Source organism: Eublepharis macularius, chromosome 8 (genome assembly GCF_028583425.1).
Source record: "Eublepharis macularius isolate TG4126 chromosome 8, MPM_Emac_v1.0, whole genome shotgun sequence".
Taxonomy (NCBI): Eukaryota; Metazoa; Chordata; class Lepidosauria; order Squamata; family Eublepharidae; genus Eublepharis; species Eublepharis macularius.
The window spans coordinates 112,639,630-112,659,264 of NC_072797.1; the positions used below are offsets into that span (position 1 = coordinate 112,639,630).

The 19,635-nt window shown below is 43.1% G+C and overlaps 1 protein-coding gene across 1 annotated transcript in view; it reads left to right on the forward strand.

Annotated features, from left to right (window-relative positions):
- The window catches only part of ADAMTSL1 (ADAMTS like 1), a 361,881-nt gene that overhangs the window by 163,418 nt on the left and 178,828 nt on the right, over positions 1-19,635 (forward strand). The window contains exons 7-9 of the mRNA XM_054986918.1: positions 756-913; positions 15,666-15,777; positions 18,367-18,505. Coding sequence (XP_054842893.1) covers positions 756-913; positions 15,666-15,777; positions 18,367-18,505 — 409 coding nt within the window. The remainder of the gene's footprint in view (positions 1-755; positions 914-15,665; positions 15,778-18,366; positions 18,506-19,635) is intronic.

Genomic DNA, 19,635 nt, shown 5'->3' on the forward strand with positions numbered 1-19,635 from the left:
TCAACTCCCCTCTGTCTGGAGATCAGGGGGCGGGGCCACCAGCCATGTGACCATTTTCAAGAGGTTCCAGAACTCCGTTCCCCCGCGTTCCCCCTGAAAAAAAGCCCTGACTGCACTGCTTCCTTACATCTTTCAGACAGGTCCTGTGTTTATATACATAAAACTCCTTTGGCAGAGGTAACCAAGGAGAAAAGAAAGCCTCAGACAAAATGTCTGCACGATAAAGTGGACAGGGTGAACTCATTTTTCATAATGTGCTTTCCCCAGTGCTTCAAAATTCAAAATTCCATTCTACATCCCCCCCACCTACAGACTACAGGGGGTGGGGCCACAGACTACAGGGGGTGGGGCCACCAGCCATGTGACCATTTTCTCCGAGGGCAATCCACTGAGTTCCACCACCTCTTTTCCCAGAAAAAAAGCCCTGAGTGCAGTCCTAGCATTTCTTCCCATCTCCCCACCATTCTTTAGTAGGATTGTGGTTCCCACAACAGGTGATTAAGTCAAAGAAGAGAAAACAGGACAAAAAACTGAAGATCAGGCTCAGGAGTTAAGGAGAACACTGAAGTACAGGTGGCGAACCCACATTCATTGGTTGCGGTTCCTAGTTCAGTTGGAGGAAAATCAGCCTCTCCAAGTAAAACTAAATTCCATTACAATAAATTATGCCATTGCAAAGTATGTTAACATTCCCAATGTTATTTTTTTTAACCTGTGAGTGTTGGGAACAATTACATTGTGTTTGTGTTTGGCAGATTTAGAAACCAAGACTCTGCAAGGTGTGAAAGGTGAAAACAGCCTTAGCTTCACGGGTTCTTTTCTCGTGGAAAATTCTAGTGTTGACTTTCAGAAGTTTCCAGACAAGGAGATACTGAGGATGTCGGGCCCTCTTACTGCAGACTTCACTGTCAAGGTGAGGAATTTTGATCAAGTGATGCTTCTCTGTTGAAATGAATTGAAGCTATAGTTTGCCATGTTCATGCCTGTATTATATGAGATGCCATCAGGGGCCTCATGATAATTCACGGGAGGGGAAACGATTTGCTACTGCCATCTCACCAAAAATGTCCCCATCCAAGATCCAATAATCTCTCTGAGGACTGAGCAGACTAATTTTCTCTCCCCTTTATATCGTCGAACTGACTTTTACTTTCAGCATTCTCTTATCAATCCTGGAACATGTTCAGTCCTGATTAAGCTGGTCTGGGGGGTGGGGGGAGGAATCTTCTTTTCATTGTTGTGTCTTCTGTACAGGCACACATGGGAACTACATATTTACAGGCCTGCCACAGATGATCTAAAGCTCCTGGAGGTGCGAAATGCTTGCCTAGCTTTTTTGCGCACCTTCCCCTGGCACAGCTATAAAAGGTGGGGCAAGAAGCTCCCCTCCCTCAGTTTTACTTTTGCCACTTCTGAAGAAAGTTGTGTGTTCTCTCCGCTCTTTGGTTCCGTCCACTACAGATGTGAGCTCAGGCTTTGATTCCATGGCATTGGAGGCCCTATTCAAGAAGTATTCACATTGTAAGACAATGATGGCCTAATCAGATGGGCACGACAAATGCCTTCTTTGTCTGGGTGAGGGCCATGACACCTTGTGGTGCGTGGTCTGTAAACAGTTTATGCCCAAAGTGCGCCATGTATGGGCATTGCAACTTAAAGCAGCTCTTTGGGAGTCAGCCCTGAAGGGCTGTACCAACTCTGATCTTAATGCTGCAGATAACAGCATCCAGAATGCTCTGCTCTGACCACTTTGGATCTGGTCTTCAAGATCCTTCATTTAGAAGCGGTCGGACCAGTGACATTTCAGATAATTTAAGGCTTGCTTGACGTGACCAAAGGTGTGTAGTCCAGACTGGCCTCGACTCTAGTGACATCAAAGAAGCTGGACAATGTGTATCAAACTAAAGAAGAAGGATCGGGTTTCTTGTTTATTCACTCTCTTGCCAATTCCATTGTTACCAAGACCCTCCAAGGCAAGGGTCTCCAAAAAAGCACGGGCCATTCAGTTCCAATCAATAAAGAAGGCAGAAAACTAGACATACTGAGTAGAAAGGTTTATGCTTCTGCAGACTTACCCATTAGAATTGGTAATTATGAGGCCATTATGACCTGCTACTGGCTTTTTTCATGGGAAAAGATAGGCTTGTACTTAAGCCTAATCCCAGAAGATAAGCACAGGCTTGCAAAAATTTTGCAAGGAGAAGCTTTAAGCTCTCCAGACAACTTAATACCATCAGACATATTGTAAGTTGCTCTTTGAGTGCTATGCGAGTGTAATATATAGGCACGTGTAGCTCAGAACAACAGTGCTAGCCCCTCACCATAGAATGAGGGTGGAAGACCTTCTCTTTGAAGGTACTGACCTATATTCCTCCACCACAGATGAGGCACTCAAAAAGATTAAGAATGATGAGGTGACATCAGGATCATTGAGGTATCACACCTCTACCCAGATCCTTTTAGGCAAAGATTTTCCCCAATTGTATTTACAATAATAAATACAATTGGTTCCACACATCCCCAACCATCTGCACACATTGCTCAGAGGCTGTCATCAACCTTTTTTCCTTTGCCTCTGTTCAACCTCGGAGGAGATACTTCTGAACCAAATCAAAAGATGGTTCCCATTCACCAAGGGATTTGTCTCGCTTTACTGGATCGCTTGTTTTCACCAAGCGATCCAGTAAATGAGGTTTTTGATGCCACGCCTTCTGGGGCCATATCTGTCAACCACTTGCTTCCTCTACAGACTTGGAAGTTGATCACTCAGAAGGCTTGAGTTTTGTCCATAGTCAACCAAGGTTACAGCCTAGAGTTCAGAACAAATCTGCCCAACATTCTCCCCTCTGTCCAACCTTCTACCTCCTTCCTCCTTACTCTCAGAGGAAGTGCAGTCATTGCTGCAGAATTGGGCCATAGAACCGGTTCCCATCTATTTGTACCAATGAGATGTTTTCTAGATATTTTATTTTAGACCTCCATTCTCTAAACAAGTTTAGTTTTCAAAAAGTTTAGAATGTTGTCATTAAAAGGTGTTTTAATGGATTAGTTAGCTCACTAATCTCCCATGTGGGACTGCACAGAAGACACAATGATAAAAACGGTGGCATTTACCTGTAACTGTTGTTCATTGAGTGCACTGCAGGCACATAGCCCTCCCTCCTTCCCTTCTGTGTGCTCTTTTTTCTTACCTTCCTTCTACACTAGCGGCTTAGAGAACTGAGGGAGGGAGCTGCTTGCCCCACCTTTTATAGCCATGGCAGGGGGGAAAGCGCGCAAAAAGGCTAGGCAAGCATCTCACACTTCTAGGAGCTTTCAAACAGTCCCATGTGTGCCTGCACAGAAGACCACTTAATGGAAAACATTGAGTGCAACTCTGTTTTCCTTTGGTTAATTTGTGAATCCATCTATTTCTACATATTTCAGAAGTCCCCCAAGGATATAGAGGCTCTTCTTTGTCTATGAGTGGCTTAGGTTTTCTGCTTCCATGGCTGGCACATCAGCCAGCCATTTGATTGCACCGTGTAATTATTCAAGGCGTCTTTTTTTAAGTGTCAGGACACAATGTTCTATGCTACATGGGAACTTCATGAGATCTTTGTGTGGGTGCTGTTTTTAAGTTATCCCTTTTATGGACTGCTATCTCTTCGGCTGTATATTTTTACTCTGCTTCCAGTTTAGTGTTACAATACAAAACCATCCATGGAAGAACCTGTCATCCAGCTGAGCTCTGAAGGTCAAACAACACGTTACATTTTTTGACATTGGGTTCCCTGGACCTAACTTGCTTTCTCCTCAGTCACATAGCAGCTGTGGGAAAAAGCATTTTTAATTGGAACGGGCCCACAGCTGTGGGGTAAGAGGGGTTGTTGCTTCCCCCCCCCCCCCGGTACCATCATCCCAAGCCCAATCAGGCCCCTGGGGGCTTTAAAGATGCCTTTTCCCCACAAGCTGCTGTGTGACTGAGGAGAAAGCGAGTTGGTTATGAGAAACATGTCATGTGACCTTGAGGGAGTGTCTGTATGTGAAGATTATGTGCTGAGTTAGTCTAAAATCTTTGAGTGCTCTTTAGTGATGTCATATGGGGGAAAGCGATGAAGAGTGCTGTTTTGCTCATAGTCCAAACGTTTATCATGGAACAGAATAGTTATAAGCTGTATAGCTGGGTATGGATTACTGGGAAGGAGAAAGGAATGTCTGTTCCTACACTTTTGTGTGCTTCTCTGGGCTCAGAGGAGAAAGCACACATCTAGGTCACAGGCATGGGTTTACCCTCAGTTCCCAATGCCCTTTAATCGAGCACCCAGAAAATAAAGATAGATGTACAAATGGTTACAAACTTTTCCAGGAAATACTTAGCTGCGGATTCCAGAGCAGGCTCTTGCAGGCTCCCAATATGTTATTTCTTAATAAACAAAGAAGATGGATAGAGTGCGACTGAAGCTTTTAGAGAAGAACTGATTTATGAAATGAAGGATGTCGCACATGTGGAAAAGGCAGCTCAGTTATAGGATTTCAACATAAACAGGGATTGGTACAAAAAATGAAACGAGAAAATTAGACAGAGATGCAGAAGGAAAATGAGGGCCTTATTGTACACCACTGAATTTATGCCAGTGCATTTCCTCAAAAGGTGTAAAATGAATAGAGAACTAAACCCAGGAATTCTTAAGGTAAGCAAGCTGGCTCTGGTCAAGAAGTCATGGTATCATTTGGAAGTTCTGCTTTGTGTAGTCAAGGCAGTAAGAATCAAGTTGCTTCCTCCCATTAAATCTTTCCTATTCGTCCAGGTAATGTAAAACACATTGCTGTAAGCCATGAACATACTCTGTAGGCAAAAAAATTGCACGGACAAATGTGAGCATTTGGGATTTATAATAAAATCTGTCCTTTTTCTTGGTTGGTCAGGAGGGCCTGAAGGCTTTGAGCTGTAAAGCTGTAAAAATTGTATCGTGTCCAGGACACCATAAATTTTTCATCATGGGACCCGGAGCCAGAGGGCATTTGATTTAAGGTGATGCCAGTGACCTTGCGGCAGATGGAAATTCAGATAGGTGTATTGTAAAATGGGATAGGTGATCAGATTGAACTGCAGCAAACATAATAGAATAGTGTCTTGGGCCTCCCTTACCATGGTAGCTGTTCCTAATCTGCTCCAGATGCAGCAGGCAAAAGTACCAGGCTCAAAGGAATCCAAAGAAGAGCCACTTCGACAGTACGGAGCTATATATACAAAATACACGTGTCAAATCAACAGGACAAAGGTGTTTACAAAATGACATTTTAAAACCTGTAACCATGCTACTGTAAGCACAGTTATATTCTTCTGAGTCCACAAGAAGATGCACTTAGAAAAGATGCAATTCTGTGTAGGGTTGTAGTATAAATCCAGGTTTTATGAATAACATATTAAGTATCAAACTTCTGCTTATTTAGAGATCTGTTTTGCTCCCATTTATTTTTATGATGTAGTTTGAGTCATAGGAACTGCTGTGTATTTGCATTCATAGGTTACATCTGTGTCCTGTGTTAAATGTGTGATCTTGTGTGTAGTTTCCAAATGAGTGCATTACATCTGATTCAGGAATAAGATCTTTTTAAGGGCATTAAAATAAGCTCTCTATATGGGTGTAACTCAGTAACCCTGCTCTCTGTTGGATACTTTTGGCCACCCTGTATGACATTAGGATAAGAGGAAAACTCATACCTTGTTTGGTCTGATCATTGAGTCTACAAAACAGTGATGGTCTGATCAGTGATACAGGAAAACGGTGTGCTCATTCCATCTTTCATTTTCAAGAAAGACCCCTAAAGCTGAGCCCCAATGCCTTTGTCTCTTTTTGGAGAGGAGAGCCAGCTTAGCAGCCAGGAGCAAGGATCATGGCTGGAAATGTAAGACGTGATCTCCATGTGACACTGTTTCTCTCAAACCCTCAGTGTCTCTATCTGGGTCTGGTGAAGATATGATCTTTGAAGGTACTTTTCGGCACTGCAAGTGCACTAAGTTGCTTTCACGTGGAAATTTTGTTCCACCTTTGCTTCCAAATTAGAGCATTTTTTTGAGCATTCAAACCACATCATCTTCTAATCGTACACTTAATAGTTTTATTTTGCTCCATTGTTTCCCAGACTTGCTTTGGTCAGTTTGAAAGAGTAGAAATATGTTTGCATGCTGTCTGGACAGGAAGGAGCCATTTTCTTCCATCAGCCCTTTACAGCTGCTATTTTCTTTGCCACACCACTGGAAGTCTTTTGGGGGGCTTTTTAAAGGAAAATCTGCAATTGATACTGTGCTTTAGCATGATAATGTTATAATGAACTATTGCCAAAATCTCCTAATTCCTCTATATTCCCAGCTTTCATTTGTTTAAAAATAGTGCATTTTCTTAACAGTGATATTTTTGTTACGGAGATATAAGGGAAGGAGTGCAGGCAATTTCTGTCCAGGTTTCCTGGAAAGGAATGGGGAGGGGAAGTTGAAAAGTGGCTAAAATGGGCAGGAATTCACTGCTCAGCCACTTGTGTGGATGCTCCATTTTTGCTGCAAATGCCTCACAGCAGTGAAAGTAACATGGAGAATCATTGCCATGTGGATGCAGCCCTCACCTTTAAGTACACTGTGACTTGGATTATATAAAATGATCTATGAGGGTGATAGATTGAGATTCTTATGTGTAGTTACTGCTCTCATAAGATGTCCTAGCAGAGCATTTGATTTGCTGCAGGCAGTAAGGGAAACTTGTCTTTCCATTGCAATTCCTCTGTAACAAAATATATTGCTATCCAGAGGGCCAACTGCCATCTACTGTTACTCAATAATCCAAAAGAGAAACTACTCCTCTCCTGCCTATTCTCTACTTGGAAACTGCTTCTCTAGAAAATGAATGTTGTGAAAGCCAATTTTAGTGCTTTCGTCTTTCCTAGTTTTTGCACCAGTAAAATAAACGGCAACTCTATGGGGCCATTTCAGGTCAGAAAAAGGATACAAGGGCTCATGCTGTGGTCCTCACAAGCCTTTTGTTTAGCTCTAGGAGCTCTGTAAGTATAGAAAGAAATGTAAGGATCTGTTGTGGTCTACTGCCAGAGGTCATGGATAGAGATGGGCACAAACCGGAAAAAACCCGAACCAGGCATTTTGTGTATTGTCGAAGGCTTTCACGGCCGGAGAACAATGGTTGTTGTGGGTTTTCCGGGCTGTATTGCCGTGGTCTTGGCATTGTAGTTCCTGACGTTTTGCCAGCAGCTGTGGCTGGCATCTTCAGAGGTGTAGCACTAAAAGTCTTTTGGTGCTACACCTCTGAAGATGCCAGCCACAGCTGCTGGCGAAACGTCAGGAACTACAATGCCAAGACCACGGCAATACAGCCCGGAAAACCCACAACAACCATCATGCATTTTGTGGTTCGTCAAATTTCACGAACCATGAACTTTCACAGACCTGCCCCTGGTTCGTGAACTGGTTTGTTTGGTTTGTGAAAACATTACATCCAGGTCAGAAAATCATCACTTCCAAGTCAGCAGAAGGTCACTTCCGGGCCAGCAGAAGTTCACTTCCGGATCAGCAGAAGGTCTGCAGGAAGTCCATCCCCTGTTGCCTAGAAAAACTGATTGATTGGCACCAGGCTGTCTGCAGTGACGATCCAAAAAATGAAACAAATGAACCAGCCTAAAGTTCGTGGCGGTTCGTCAGAAATGAAATTTGACAAACTGCTGGTTCGCGAACCGCGAACCGGCCTGGTTTGTGCTTAATTTTGGTTCGTGCCCATCTCTAGTCATGGATAAATTGTATTCCTACTCAGGTGTCTTGATTTACTTTCCCAAAGAGAAATAAGTAAAAATGGTTTACTTGAAGAGAGAACACTTTTTCTCCCGAAATGCTTTTGGAATCTTTATCTGGTTGACTATAGATGTTTACATTTAGGGAAGTTAAATATGCAAACTTCATATAAACCTGGGTGTACAAACATTGCATCCCCATCAGCTGAGATTTTGCTGACCAGAACATAATGGAATTAACCAAAATGATCAGGGGAATTAGGCGCAATCTCGAATTGGTTTTGTAGAAAAATGTGGGTAGGACTGAAAAGATACAATTTTTGCTGTAGTTCACTTCATTTTTTTATTTATTTATTTTGAATATTCCTATGCTGCCTCTTTAGAGTCCTGCTTGAGGTGACTTACAATTAAAACCATGTCACGATATTAAAAACAAGCCATTAAAAGCAAGCCTTTGGACTTAAGCAGCATAAAAACTATCCATAAAACAGGAGAAGCCCATTAAAAAACTGATGATAAAACCCCTAATTAAAAATCTGGGTAAAAAGATGTGTTTTAGCCTAGTGCCTAAAAGAAAGTAAAGGAGGTGCTGAGTGAGCTCAAGGGGGAGGGCATTCCAAAGTCATGATGCCACCACAGACAGTGCCCTGTCTCTAGTTACCACCTGCCTTATCTCTGAAGACCAGGGCTGGATCTACGGTTGCTGGCACCCAGGGCAACCGAAGACTGGCTTGTCATGCGCCCCCTGTCCTGCGGGGCAGGTGAATGGCGCGGCCTCCCAGCCACCTGCACTGCCTTTTGCCTGTCCTGCCACCCGCGCGCTCCCGGGGCTGCCAGCAGACTACCGCCCCTGCCCCCCCCCCCGTTGATCTGGCCCTGCTGAAGACGAGGGCACAGAGAATGGGGCTTCAGAGGCAGGTCTTGATTGTTTGTGTTTGTTTATAGCTTTCTTTGCCAGGGAACTTATCAGAGAAGAAAGAGGAGATGAGGCCTCTTGTTTCAGACACCGCAACGGGAGGCCATTGTGATGAGGTAGGCAGATCTGGAAGGTGTGTCTGCCCCACTGCCTCATTCCTCAGAATGTGGGGGGGGGGGCGCTGAAAACCTGGCTGTAGTGGGCATGCCAGTTTTTTTGCAGATAGCTGAACTTCTTGTAAAGGGTGATATCTGCCTAAACAGCAGGAAACAAGTTCCCAGAACTGGGACTCCTTCTTTTCTTGGGCTGTTTCTTTTGATGTGTTGCCATTTGAAGTTTGAAAAATTGTGCTTGGAGTGTGATGTAGAAAGACACTGGACCTAGTTTGATGCCCTTGAGAAAGTAGTTTTTGAAACAAGCGGTTTAAATAGCTGGCCCCTGTTGGGTTGGGGGCATGTGGATATCTTCCCAGGCCCTCTGAGATTTTGGTCTGATCTGGAAAAGAAGAGACATGAATGTTGTTATAGATTTATACTCTGGAGACCAGTTTTTTGCCACTTATCTTTGTCTTGTGGATGGCTATGTGAGTGCACCTGAAAGGAAAAAGGAGAACAAGGCTTATCACATTATTGGACTTAATTACAATATTACTTTGACAGATGATCTGGGATTCTTGCTGTCTAAATGTATTTGTGAATTATTGTGACTGATGGAATGTTACTAGATTTTCTATGGATTTTAGAAGCATTTATTATAGCTATTTATATATGCACTTAGTCACTTTGCACGTATACCTTAAGCTATTTGAAATATTTATTAATTCCATATTCGGATAGTTGTATATAGAGTCATTTCATTGGGGAGTAGGTAGTCCCTACACCTCTGGTTGTGGCTAGTTCCATGACCCTCCAGCTTGTGGAGACAGGCTGAGCCATTCCTAGCGCATGCTCACAAGAAAGGCAGACTCCCAGATCAAACTGCTGCCTAAGGAAGGAGGCTCCAGGAGCCAGGCTGGAAATACAGTCTGAACAGAAACTGTAATGAAACTGTAATGGCCATGCACCCAGGTCTCCAGTTGGATTACCACTTGCATGAAGGGAAAAAGATACGAGCTGGCTTCATTGTCAAAGGAATTAGCCTTGACATCAGCCACAACTAAGTCTGCAGTACCCTGGGAGGATCTATAGGCCCATGCCGGGAAGAGGAGAGGTACTAGGAGACCCACCAGGGCAGGTGCTGCTACCATTGAAATGACACTTACCCTCCAGTGTGAGAGTGCTGTGTGGGGGCAAAGATGGGTTTGCTGCTGCTGCTGCTGTTGCGTTAGACTCTGATCCTGCAAGGGAGTGAGTCCCAGGGTTGCTTGGTCCACCTTATAAAGGGGGTACAGAGGGGCAAGCTCACAGCCACCTCAACCTATACTTGTGCCCTGTCCTCTGCCTAAGGTGTGGAAGGGAAGTCCAGTCAAGGGATTCTGCTAACAGCCCTCTCCAAAACTGCAAGTATCCCCTGCCCTCCCTCCCCCCGAAGCCGCTCTGCCGAGTTCACTTCCCTGGGAGCCTGCTCCATTGTTAGACATGGGCTGTGGTGCCTAGAGGGTCAGGCTCAGGCCATTCTCCTACCCAACATGCCACTGGGCTTGTTTGGGGAGGTCACTGTTGTGAGGGTGGCACCTGACCTCATGTGAAGGGAATGAAGTGGATGGATCTGGATAAGCAAGCCGTGGTGAGTGGGTCCCTTCCTTCTGCTTACCTGTCAGTGCACGTTCGCCCCTTTGAGCCAAGCCTCCGGAGACAGGGTACCTGATCATGATGCAATGAGAGACATTAGTCAAATATTCTGGACTTTGGTCTCCCCCAGGGGTGCAAGTGCATGCTAAGTGCTTGCCTAATTTTGCAAAGTGTCCACTCTGTGCTTCTCCCACCACCAAAGTGCCTCACGCCCTTAAGTTCGCACAGCAGGGAGCTCTGAGATAGAGCACTATGCCATGCCCCCTATTTTCTAAGTTCAGGGGTGTCCTGGAAGAGGTTTATGTAGAGTGGGGTGGGCGAGATTGGGTGCTGAGGAGGGGGCTTGGCCACAGCCACGGTGTGAGGGGATTGGTTGTAGATATAGTTGGCATCCTGTGTTCTTCTGAGCCATGCAGGTGTGAGGGGGTGTTTGACTTGTCCCTTTGCATGGGCACCTGTGGGTTACACAGTCTTCTTTCCTGGCATAACTGTCCACTGCTTTTGGGAGCCATTACTTTAGGAAGCCAACTAACTCCCAGCCTACTCACCCCCTGGCCTGCCTGCTCCCAAAAGCAGTGCAAGGATTTACTCCTGAGGCCTGCTGGCGAGGTGCCAACCCATCCCAAGTCAGAAAGCCCTTTTTTCTTGCATATGATGCAGGATTATTGAGTTCCCACCCCAGCTACAGCCCCTTACACCGTCTGGCAGATCTGTTTTGGAGGATCCCTCAACTTTCAGGATGGGCTTTTGTGGAGCTGCTGGTGTTGCATTCAGAACAAAGATTGGGACAGGCCCCTTGCATGAGTGAAAGCAGCCACGCACTGTTTGGGATCCCACCCATGATTTATTTTGACCAATTTTCTCCCTGCCTACCTGGCTTCAGGCAGTGAAGTTACACACACAGTTTGAAATGCTGGATTTCTGTGGCTACAGTCCAGGTAAAATGACAGCCTGACTCTAATTGGCTTTAACTGCAGCAATGCAAGCAATTACTTGCTCTGCTGCAACTGAAATCTTCTGGCTCTGTTTCTGATTCTCTGGGAAGAGCCACAGGCAGTGCCTTGCTTTGTAAGATAACTCTTCAAGTCTACATACCATATGAAGATATATGACTGGCGCAGATTTGCAGTAACTTCTGCGTATCCTCTGGAACAGAGAAGACAGTAAGATGAGAAGACATCACAAGAAAACCCATTACCAGCTCTAACTCAGCAGATTATTGTTGCCCTGGCAGAGAGGAAGACTAGATTAGGTGACAGAATGTAGCCTGAAATCAGGTCTAAGCGCTAGTCCGTTCAGGGATGCTGGGACTTCATGGACTAGTCTTGTAGATAACTGTCTCTTGGGATCAAGCTGTTATACTGGTATCATTTTAAGGAATAGAACTTGTGCATGGTTCATCATTGCCAGCTCCCCCCAGCAACTGGTGGGGATGGAGGGGAGACTTACCAGGTCATAGAGGGATCACTGGCAACATCATCACATCACATCACATCACATCACTCACCATATGCCCAGAAGTGACATCAGTATGTCGCCAAGTAAAGCCAGGGATTCTCTGTTATTTGGGCAAAACTCTCTGGTTAAACCCCAGCTTCATCTGGCAATGCACTGAAATCAGTTCTGGGCACATAAGGAATGGCATCAGCACATCGGGACTCTGATTGCTCCCCCCTCCCAATTCCCACTATTCCCCTCCCCTCGCCCCGCCAGCCAGCAGTAGGAAGCCCTGACTGGGGGCAGGGTAATTCCTGACCTGGGAATAGCAACCCTGACACAGTTAAATGACCTGTAAGGGAACTTGAACAGGAGTTGTTAGTCAGACGTTCTTGACTTAGCTCTCATCCCTTGTGTGAGTACAAAGCATTCGCCAAATCTCCCAAAGTGGCCACTGTGTTCTCTTTACCTGCCACTATATGTGCTCTCTTCTGCCTCGTGCTCTAAGTCCTTGCAGTTGAGGGCTCTCCAGCAGGGTTACCTGGGTTGATGGATGCTTCAGCCGATGTTTTTGTAGGGTGGAGGGGGCTATAATTAGGCTCCAGACAGGGGGCGCCAGCCATTGAGGAGGAGCAAGCAGATTGGTTGTGGCTGTAGTTGGCATTTGATGGTCGTCTGGGCTGTTTGGGCAGGGCCGAGCCGGGCGGGGGGGCGCAGCTTTTGCTACAACATGGGCGTCTATGGGCTATGACTCCTTTTCATGGAGTAACTTTCCATTGCTGCAGGGGAGGAGCATTCCTGAGCCTGAAAGGGCTTAGGGAGCCTACTAACTTGCACACCACATCATTCAGCCTGCCAGTACAAGGAGTTATGGCCAGGCTCCATCCATACTAGTAGGGAGGCCGGGCAGGAGCAATGCAGAGAGAGGGTTTAATTTTCACCATAGATGTGAGCATAGAAGTACATACAATGAAGCATTTCGCCTTCTGCAAGTCCAACAGGTGGTAATTCTAGGTCAAAACCCATTTAGTCCTCAGCTGGTAATGCCTGCAGGCAGAGGAACCTAGCTTTAACATCATCAAATAAAATTCCAACAAAGTTGCTTCAACATGTGATCAGGATACGCTGTTCTCCCAGGGCACTCAGAGCTCATCTGAAACAATAAACACTTGTTTGATTCTTTTACCACATTCACCTAGTAATGTTGCTTTTCCCATCTGTGGTTAATTGTAGTGTATTCCCATCTGAATGGGGTGTGTGTGTGATCTGGCTGTGTGAATAACTTCCCACCTACTTTGGGAGAAAGATCCACATCTGCCTTTTCTCTGTGTCAGAGAAGACAGATAATCAAGCAGACAACACAACAAGAATCTTTGGGGAGCTGGGTTGTTATGTCTTCCTGACTTTTGATGTGAAACCTTCCCAAACGGTTCTGCATGGCCCTGTATAATCTCTCTCCACATTTATCATGCTCTGCCTAGGACCCCACACAGGAGAGACCTTTAAGGTTCAGGCTTCGTTGTTGGTCTATTTCTTTTGTTTCTTTTCTTTTTAGTTAGAAACGGTGAATTCTTTGAGAAATTTTATTACTGTGTATGAAAATCAGAGATTTCTAATAGCTTCCAGCATGATACCATACTTGTCCCCAGAGTTTACTGGGCTTTTTGTGAGCAACTCAGACTCCTGTGTGATTAATGTTCCACCACACTACAAGGAATTAGACATCCTGTTTATGACATCCAAAACAAAATTATATTAATCCATGCAAGAGGCCTCTTTCATTGTCCAGGGAACCTGTATTGCTACAGCTGCATTTTTTTTTTCTGCTTGGATCTTATATCACTGTTTACCTTGATTAGAAAAGACCAACATACCCTCTGGGGCAAGAAGTCTTATATCTTTCAACATGTCCTAAAGGTTTTCTGTCTTAACTCCTTCTTCCTCCCCCTTTATTTGCAGCTTAAGTATTCTGTGATTAGTTATGTTCCTGTTAATCTTCAAGGAGGAAAAATCATAATTAAATAAGTCCAAATTTATTGTATTTTGTGCGATTTGTTTTTGTTTTCTTTCTCAAGCCCCTCCATCCTTCCCCATCCTTATTCCTTGTGTGGGTCTTTACTTTGTGAAGACATAAGCTGTATAAAGGAAAGGACACGACTGAAAGATTTCCAAATCATTTTCAGTGATGGCTCTGGAGTTGGGGAATAGCCTTCTTGAGGAAGTTCGTTCGCTTTTCTGTAACAGGATGTGGGTTGGAATCAGAAGCCAAGCACCAGCTGATCAGTGGATCACTTGGGAGTTTGTTTCTGATCCACCTCAACCCCACCCTCCACCCCCGGAAAATCACAGCACAGCAGTCCAGCTGGAAATAGACTTCTGATTGAAATCCCTCTCCAGGAAAAACAACAACATCGGTTTAATTCTTTGTGCAGTTTAAGGTAGGGGGATATTTTAAACACCTCCCAAACTCCTTGGAAGAGGGCAAGGTAGACATTTGTACCACTGTGGTAGTACAATTTAGATTTTCTGCCTCAGGAATAAAATTATCTCAGCCTGTCTCTGAATGTTCCTTTATATGGAGGTAAGGATTGCACATCCTGCAAGAAAAGGCTTTTAAGTATCAAAATGATTCAGGAAGACACTTCCACAGAGGAAAAAGGACTGTGGACTATACTGCTCATATGTATTATATTTCTACTTATTTAATACAAGTTATTGCATTGTTTAATGTGCCATGTTTAATGCTTATTTCTTGTTTCAGATTTCTGCAGTCCTACCCTATTACATTGTTTATTAGATGTCTCTTCATCCTCTTGATTGCACTGATTTACATTATGTAATCCACTGTGAGTCTCAGTGAGAAAGGTGGACTATAAATAACATAAACCAATACATAAAATGTTAAGGAATAGCAAGGTAGTGACTTGGGAGAGATGATAGGCTTGAAGGAATCTACTACTTCCATCTTTTTAAGAGCATCAGTGTGCAGAAATGCTGGTCTTGCAAAACGTTCCTTTTAAAATGACAAGAATGATGGGGTCAAGGAGGTGGGGAGAGGTTCTTCACTAGCTTTATCATGAGTATTCTGTAATCCAGTATCTGCAATAGTCATTGAAAGAGCAACAGGGAAAAAAGCTAAAAGAGAAAGCAGCAATCTCTCGTCCTTAGTGCCAGCAAAACAGCAACCGAGGACTACCCAGAGAGAGGCCATCTGGACACTCTGAAATGAATAGACATCCTCATTTTCAGCAGGCATTCCTTTTCGTTCAATAGGGATTCTAAATCTGCTTTCCAAAAAAATTGGAAAACCCTGCTGAATGGAAAGGAAGTCTTCTACTCCACTAAGGAAAAACTGCTCCATTAAGACCACTTTAACAACATCTAGAGGTACTGGGTGAAATTTACTGAAATGTGCCAGTGCCACCTACGTGGCTGGTTAATAGGTGCAAGGTGTTCTTAGCCATTTTGAAGGGGTAGGGTGAACATCTCACCACAGAGCCTTCATAATTCCACTAAGGAGGCATCCAATGCCTGGTTTACTCACCTTTGTTTAATAGGTACATATAAATGTTTGCAGCTCCAAGCTTACAGTTCCACACAAGGACATAAAATGTGCTGCTAACTCTGATTGCCGTCAATGGCATATTTGTCATTTCCTGAGCTATTCAACAAGGTGTTTCTAGTTGATTCCTGCACTGTACATCCTAACAGGATGTAACCCGCCCTGAGCCCGCTTGCGGGGAGGGCAGGATATAAATATAACAACAACAACAACAGCTTGACCAATAACCTTTCTCCCTTTTCAGGTTCATTATGCTGGTGCTGCAGATAGTACAGTTCAATTTATTTTCTATCAACCTATTATTCACCGGTGGAGAGAAACTGATTTCTTTCCTTGTTCTGCTTCATGTGGTGGAGGTAATGCAGTAATCATCATTATAATGTTTTGTGTTATGCATCTAGATGGCACTAATATGTATAAGTTTGGCCTTTAACAATGGAAACAAATTTTGCTCTTATTAAGTTACCTGATTGGGATAGTTTCACGTGGGTAGCTGTGTTGGTTTGTAGAAGAGCAAGATTTGGGTCCAGTAGCACCTTAAAGACCAACTAATTTTCCAGGGTGTGAGCTTTTGAGAGTCAGAGATTTCCATGTGTCATTGTTAAGGACAACTTGCAGTGCTATGGAGACACTGGTACAGTACCATTAGGAATGATACTTAGAGACAACACCCATGTATTTCCTACTGCAGTCTGCTCTGTTGAGAAGGAGAGTATATTTCTGTAAAGAACAACTCCAAAAGGGGGTTCATTGCTTGCTCACATAAAGAGAGAGTTCCAGTGTGGTCATTCACTGATTAATGACTTGCTCTTGTACTTTGATATGGGTCAGGGTTTTTCTCTCAGTTTTCACATCTGATTTCTCCTCAGGCAGCTCAAGTTGATTCTGTGTGCCAGATTATAATTTTAAAAACTTCTGCCTTTTTTAGGGATAATTAATACCCCGTCTCTGTTCATGTTTCAAAAGATCTGCATCTTCTTTGTGTTGTCTGATGCACTCGATATAAATAAGAGTGATGCATGAAAAACCTGATAGAACTTCTCCACCATGCTTCAGACTTATATCCAGTCATTCCAGTTTTACAGAGGTGCCTGATGTTGAGTACTGGATCTTAGTGTATCAGAAGCCAGTATCTTTACCTTTTCTTTATCCCATCATTTTGAAAAACTTAAATAATTTTATTAAGATGATTGCCATGGTGGTGTATACTTAAAGCCTCAGAAGGAATTAAACAATCCCTTTGATCAAGGATAGTAGCACTCTCTCTGGAGACAAGAATCGACACCTGAGAAATGAAAGATCAAAACAGATGATACTCCCATATGGGAAATTAGTGGGAACATGGGCAGTGGCGGAGTGGAATGCACAGAGGGAAGTTTTTATTGCCAAATGCAAAGCAGTGATCCAAAGAAAAAAAATTAATCAGCTCTAGAAAAAGCATTCATGTAGCTGGTGGACCCAACACTTTTCCTTTTCACAGTTTTAGATTTCTGTACTAACCTCCTGATTAGTATACAAAATGAAATCTAGTATACAAAATGAAATTGAGTACAAAAGAGAGTAATGAAGTATCATAATCAGCATCATTATGCAGCTAAGTAAAAATATAGAGGCAAATGAATCTATTTTGTCCTCTCTAGCCATTGAAAGCAAAGTGAAACAAATAAAAATGTTCTGTGCAAATCTTTTTTATCTTAAAAATATTTGCCACAGATAGTGTCAGCCAATTTTTGTTGACTGAGCATTTATATTAATTTGTGGCTCTAAATTAAATCTCCAGAGTAGAAATAATATCCAGCAAACTGAAACAGGACTTTCTGTGTTTCTAAGAGCTGCTTTTTCATTTTCATTTGGAAGATGTAGGCATGGTCATGAGAAATCGCTGCAGCCCAAAGATGTAAGATACTGTAATGTTAGAGCTCTAAGGCAAGCATGTGTTTTGGAGAGAAGATTTTTTAAAACAAAAAGTCATGTTCCTAATACAGGAGAGAAGTTATTGTAGAGATGCATGAATATCTGTAGCTTTTTGATATTATGTTTTCACAGACTGGCAGATATAGATACAATTGCTGAGAGGACACCAATTTTTTTCGAAAGTAACATTAGAAATGGTCCAAATGGTATTGTTACTATTGTTAATGTTTAGATATAAGCAACAACTTATGCTTGTATGTGTACCAAACATAAAGATGCCACAGTTATATAAGCTAGAAGTCTGCACTTATTCAAAAGCTCACTTTTGGAAACTTCTTGGAGAAGAAAGCTATTTAGAGGGATGGCTTCCAACAGAGAAACGGTGATGGATAAAGACCATAGTATCCTTTTCTACTTCTCCTATTTAACTCTTTCCTAAAGATACTTTTCATTCAAAAAGTGGTATTCGAGCTCAGTTACATGGATTTCAATATAACATACAGTTCAGTCCTAAGCAGAGTTACTCTAAGCCCATTGAAATCAATCAAAATAAATACATTGTAATCAATTGAAGTAAGTATATTGAAATCATTGGGCTTAGACTGGAGTAACTCTGCTTAGGATTGTATTGTTAGCCCCTTAGCTAAGAAGGATCTCTAACCAATATTGCAACAGATATCTAAAGCAAAATTACGTTATCTGAAACTCCAGTTCTCAGACATAGACCATGTAGAAGGATGAAGTAGTAAAATCCTGGGGTTGTAGAAGGAACAGTAACACTTCCGTGTATATCACATGTTTGAAGTGGTACAGTTCATCTTGTTGCCTGTATAGATCAGTAGTTAGTATACCTGAAGTAACTTCATCACAAAGTATAGCATCCTAAGGACACACCTCTGTGAGTGCAAACATTCAAATACGATCTGCTTGTGATCCTCCCTTCCTTTGTATATAGGTGAGCATGTGAGGATCAGTACAGAGTCACGTATCTGTCTTTCCCTTTTTTAAAAAAAAATCTGGGTAATTTTTAGGTTATCAGCTGACTTCTGCTGAGTGCTACGATCTGAGAAGCAGTCGAGTGGTGGCTGATCAGTATTGCCACTACTACCCTGAAAACATCAAGCCAAAGCCCAAACTTCAGGAATGCAACCAGGACCCTTGTCCTGCAAGGTAAGTCAGTTCATAGTTTTGAGACATGGCTTGCATTGAACACAATCAAAAATGTTAATGTCACTGCTTCTGTGTTCAGAGCACTGCAAATACATCTAGTTACTTTTTTAGCTAGTGTGTGTAGATTAATGTGAGTTTTCGGGAAGAAGGTTTGTATGTATTTATTACATTTGATTCCTGAACTTCCTCCAAAATGCTCAGAAAGGCTTTCACGAAGTTTTTAAAAACCAAATGGTATAGATGGTTAAGATGTTAGAATTGTATCTCTGGATTTCTTCTTGCAATTAAAAGTCATCATGAAAAACATAAATTACTGCATTTGTCCAATCCAAGAGACATGACTTACCAATAAAGACTGTAATAAACAATAGGCGATTTTGATTGGGGGAGGAGGGGATGATAACAGCAGTACAGATAGAGGAAATACAGTACCTTACCGGTTGTTTTCATTTTTTGAAAAGGATGTCGTGAAATCTTCCAAAAATTAAATATTGACTAGAGCTTAATTGCTCCATTCCACTTGACCTTTGGTTCAATATCCCTCTACTAGAAGTTATTCTAAATAAATCAGTTCTCAAAACAGGAAGAGGACCGAAATTGGGATGGATCGGAGCATCACTAGGGGCACAGGAGTTTGAAGGAAAACATGGCATTGGGGGGGGAGGGTAGAAAAGGGCAGGGTGAAGATTGGAACGATCAGATCCTGACTTTCACAGATCATATATACACAGGAGGCGAGTTTGCTGGGGATAGTACCAGCATAGCTAGTGGCCCTGCTTTCTCCCTCCCATGGCCCCCATGATCTGCCTGGAGTCAAGAACAACCATCCTCCTCTGTTTTCTTTACATATACATGAGTAGTTACTGTCCCTTACCCCTGCTAGTAGCAGCCGGAGGGTGCAGTGATATGCATGAAATTAACAATTTTCAGAGAGCTCTGCCATGTGATTGTCATAATTGATCTCTCCTTACATGACAGAACTCAGATTCCTTTTTTTGTCGGAGATTTCTTGTCTCGTCTTTCATTGGAGGGAATCACTTCATCACTGCTTTCTTCCTTCTCCTATCTGCAGCAGCTCTGTCTGCCTGCTGCCAATGGGAGAGAATGCAAGGAATATGCGCGTGTGTTGA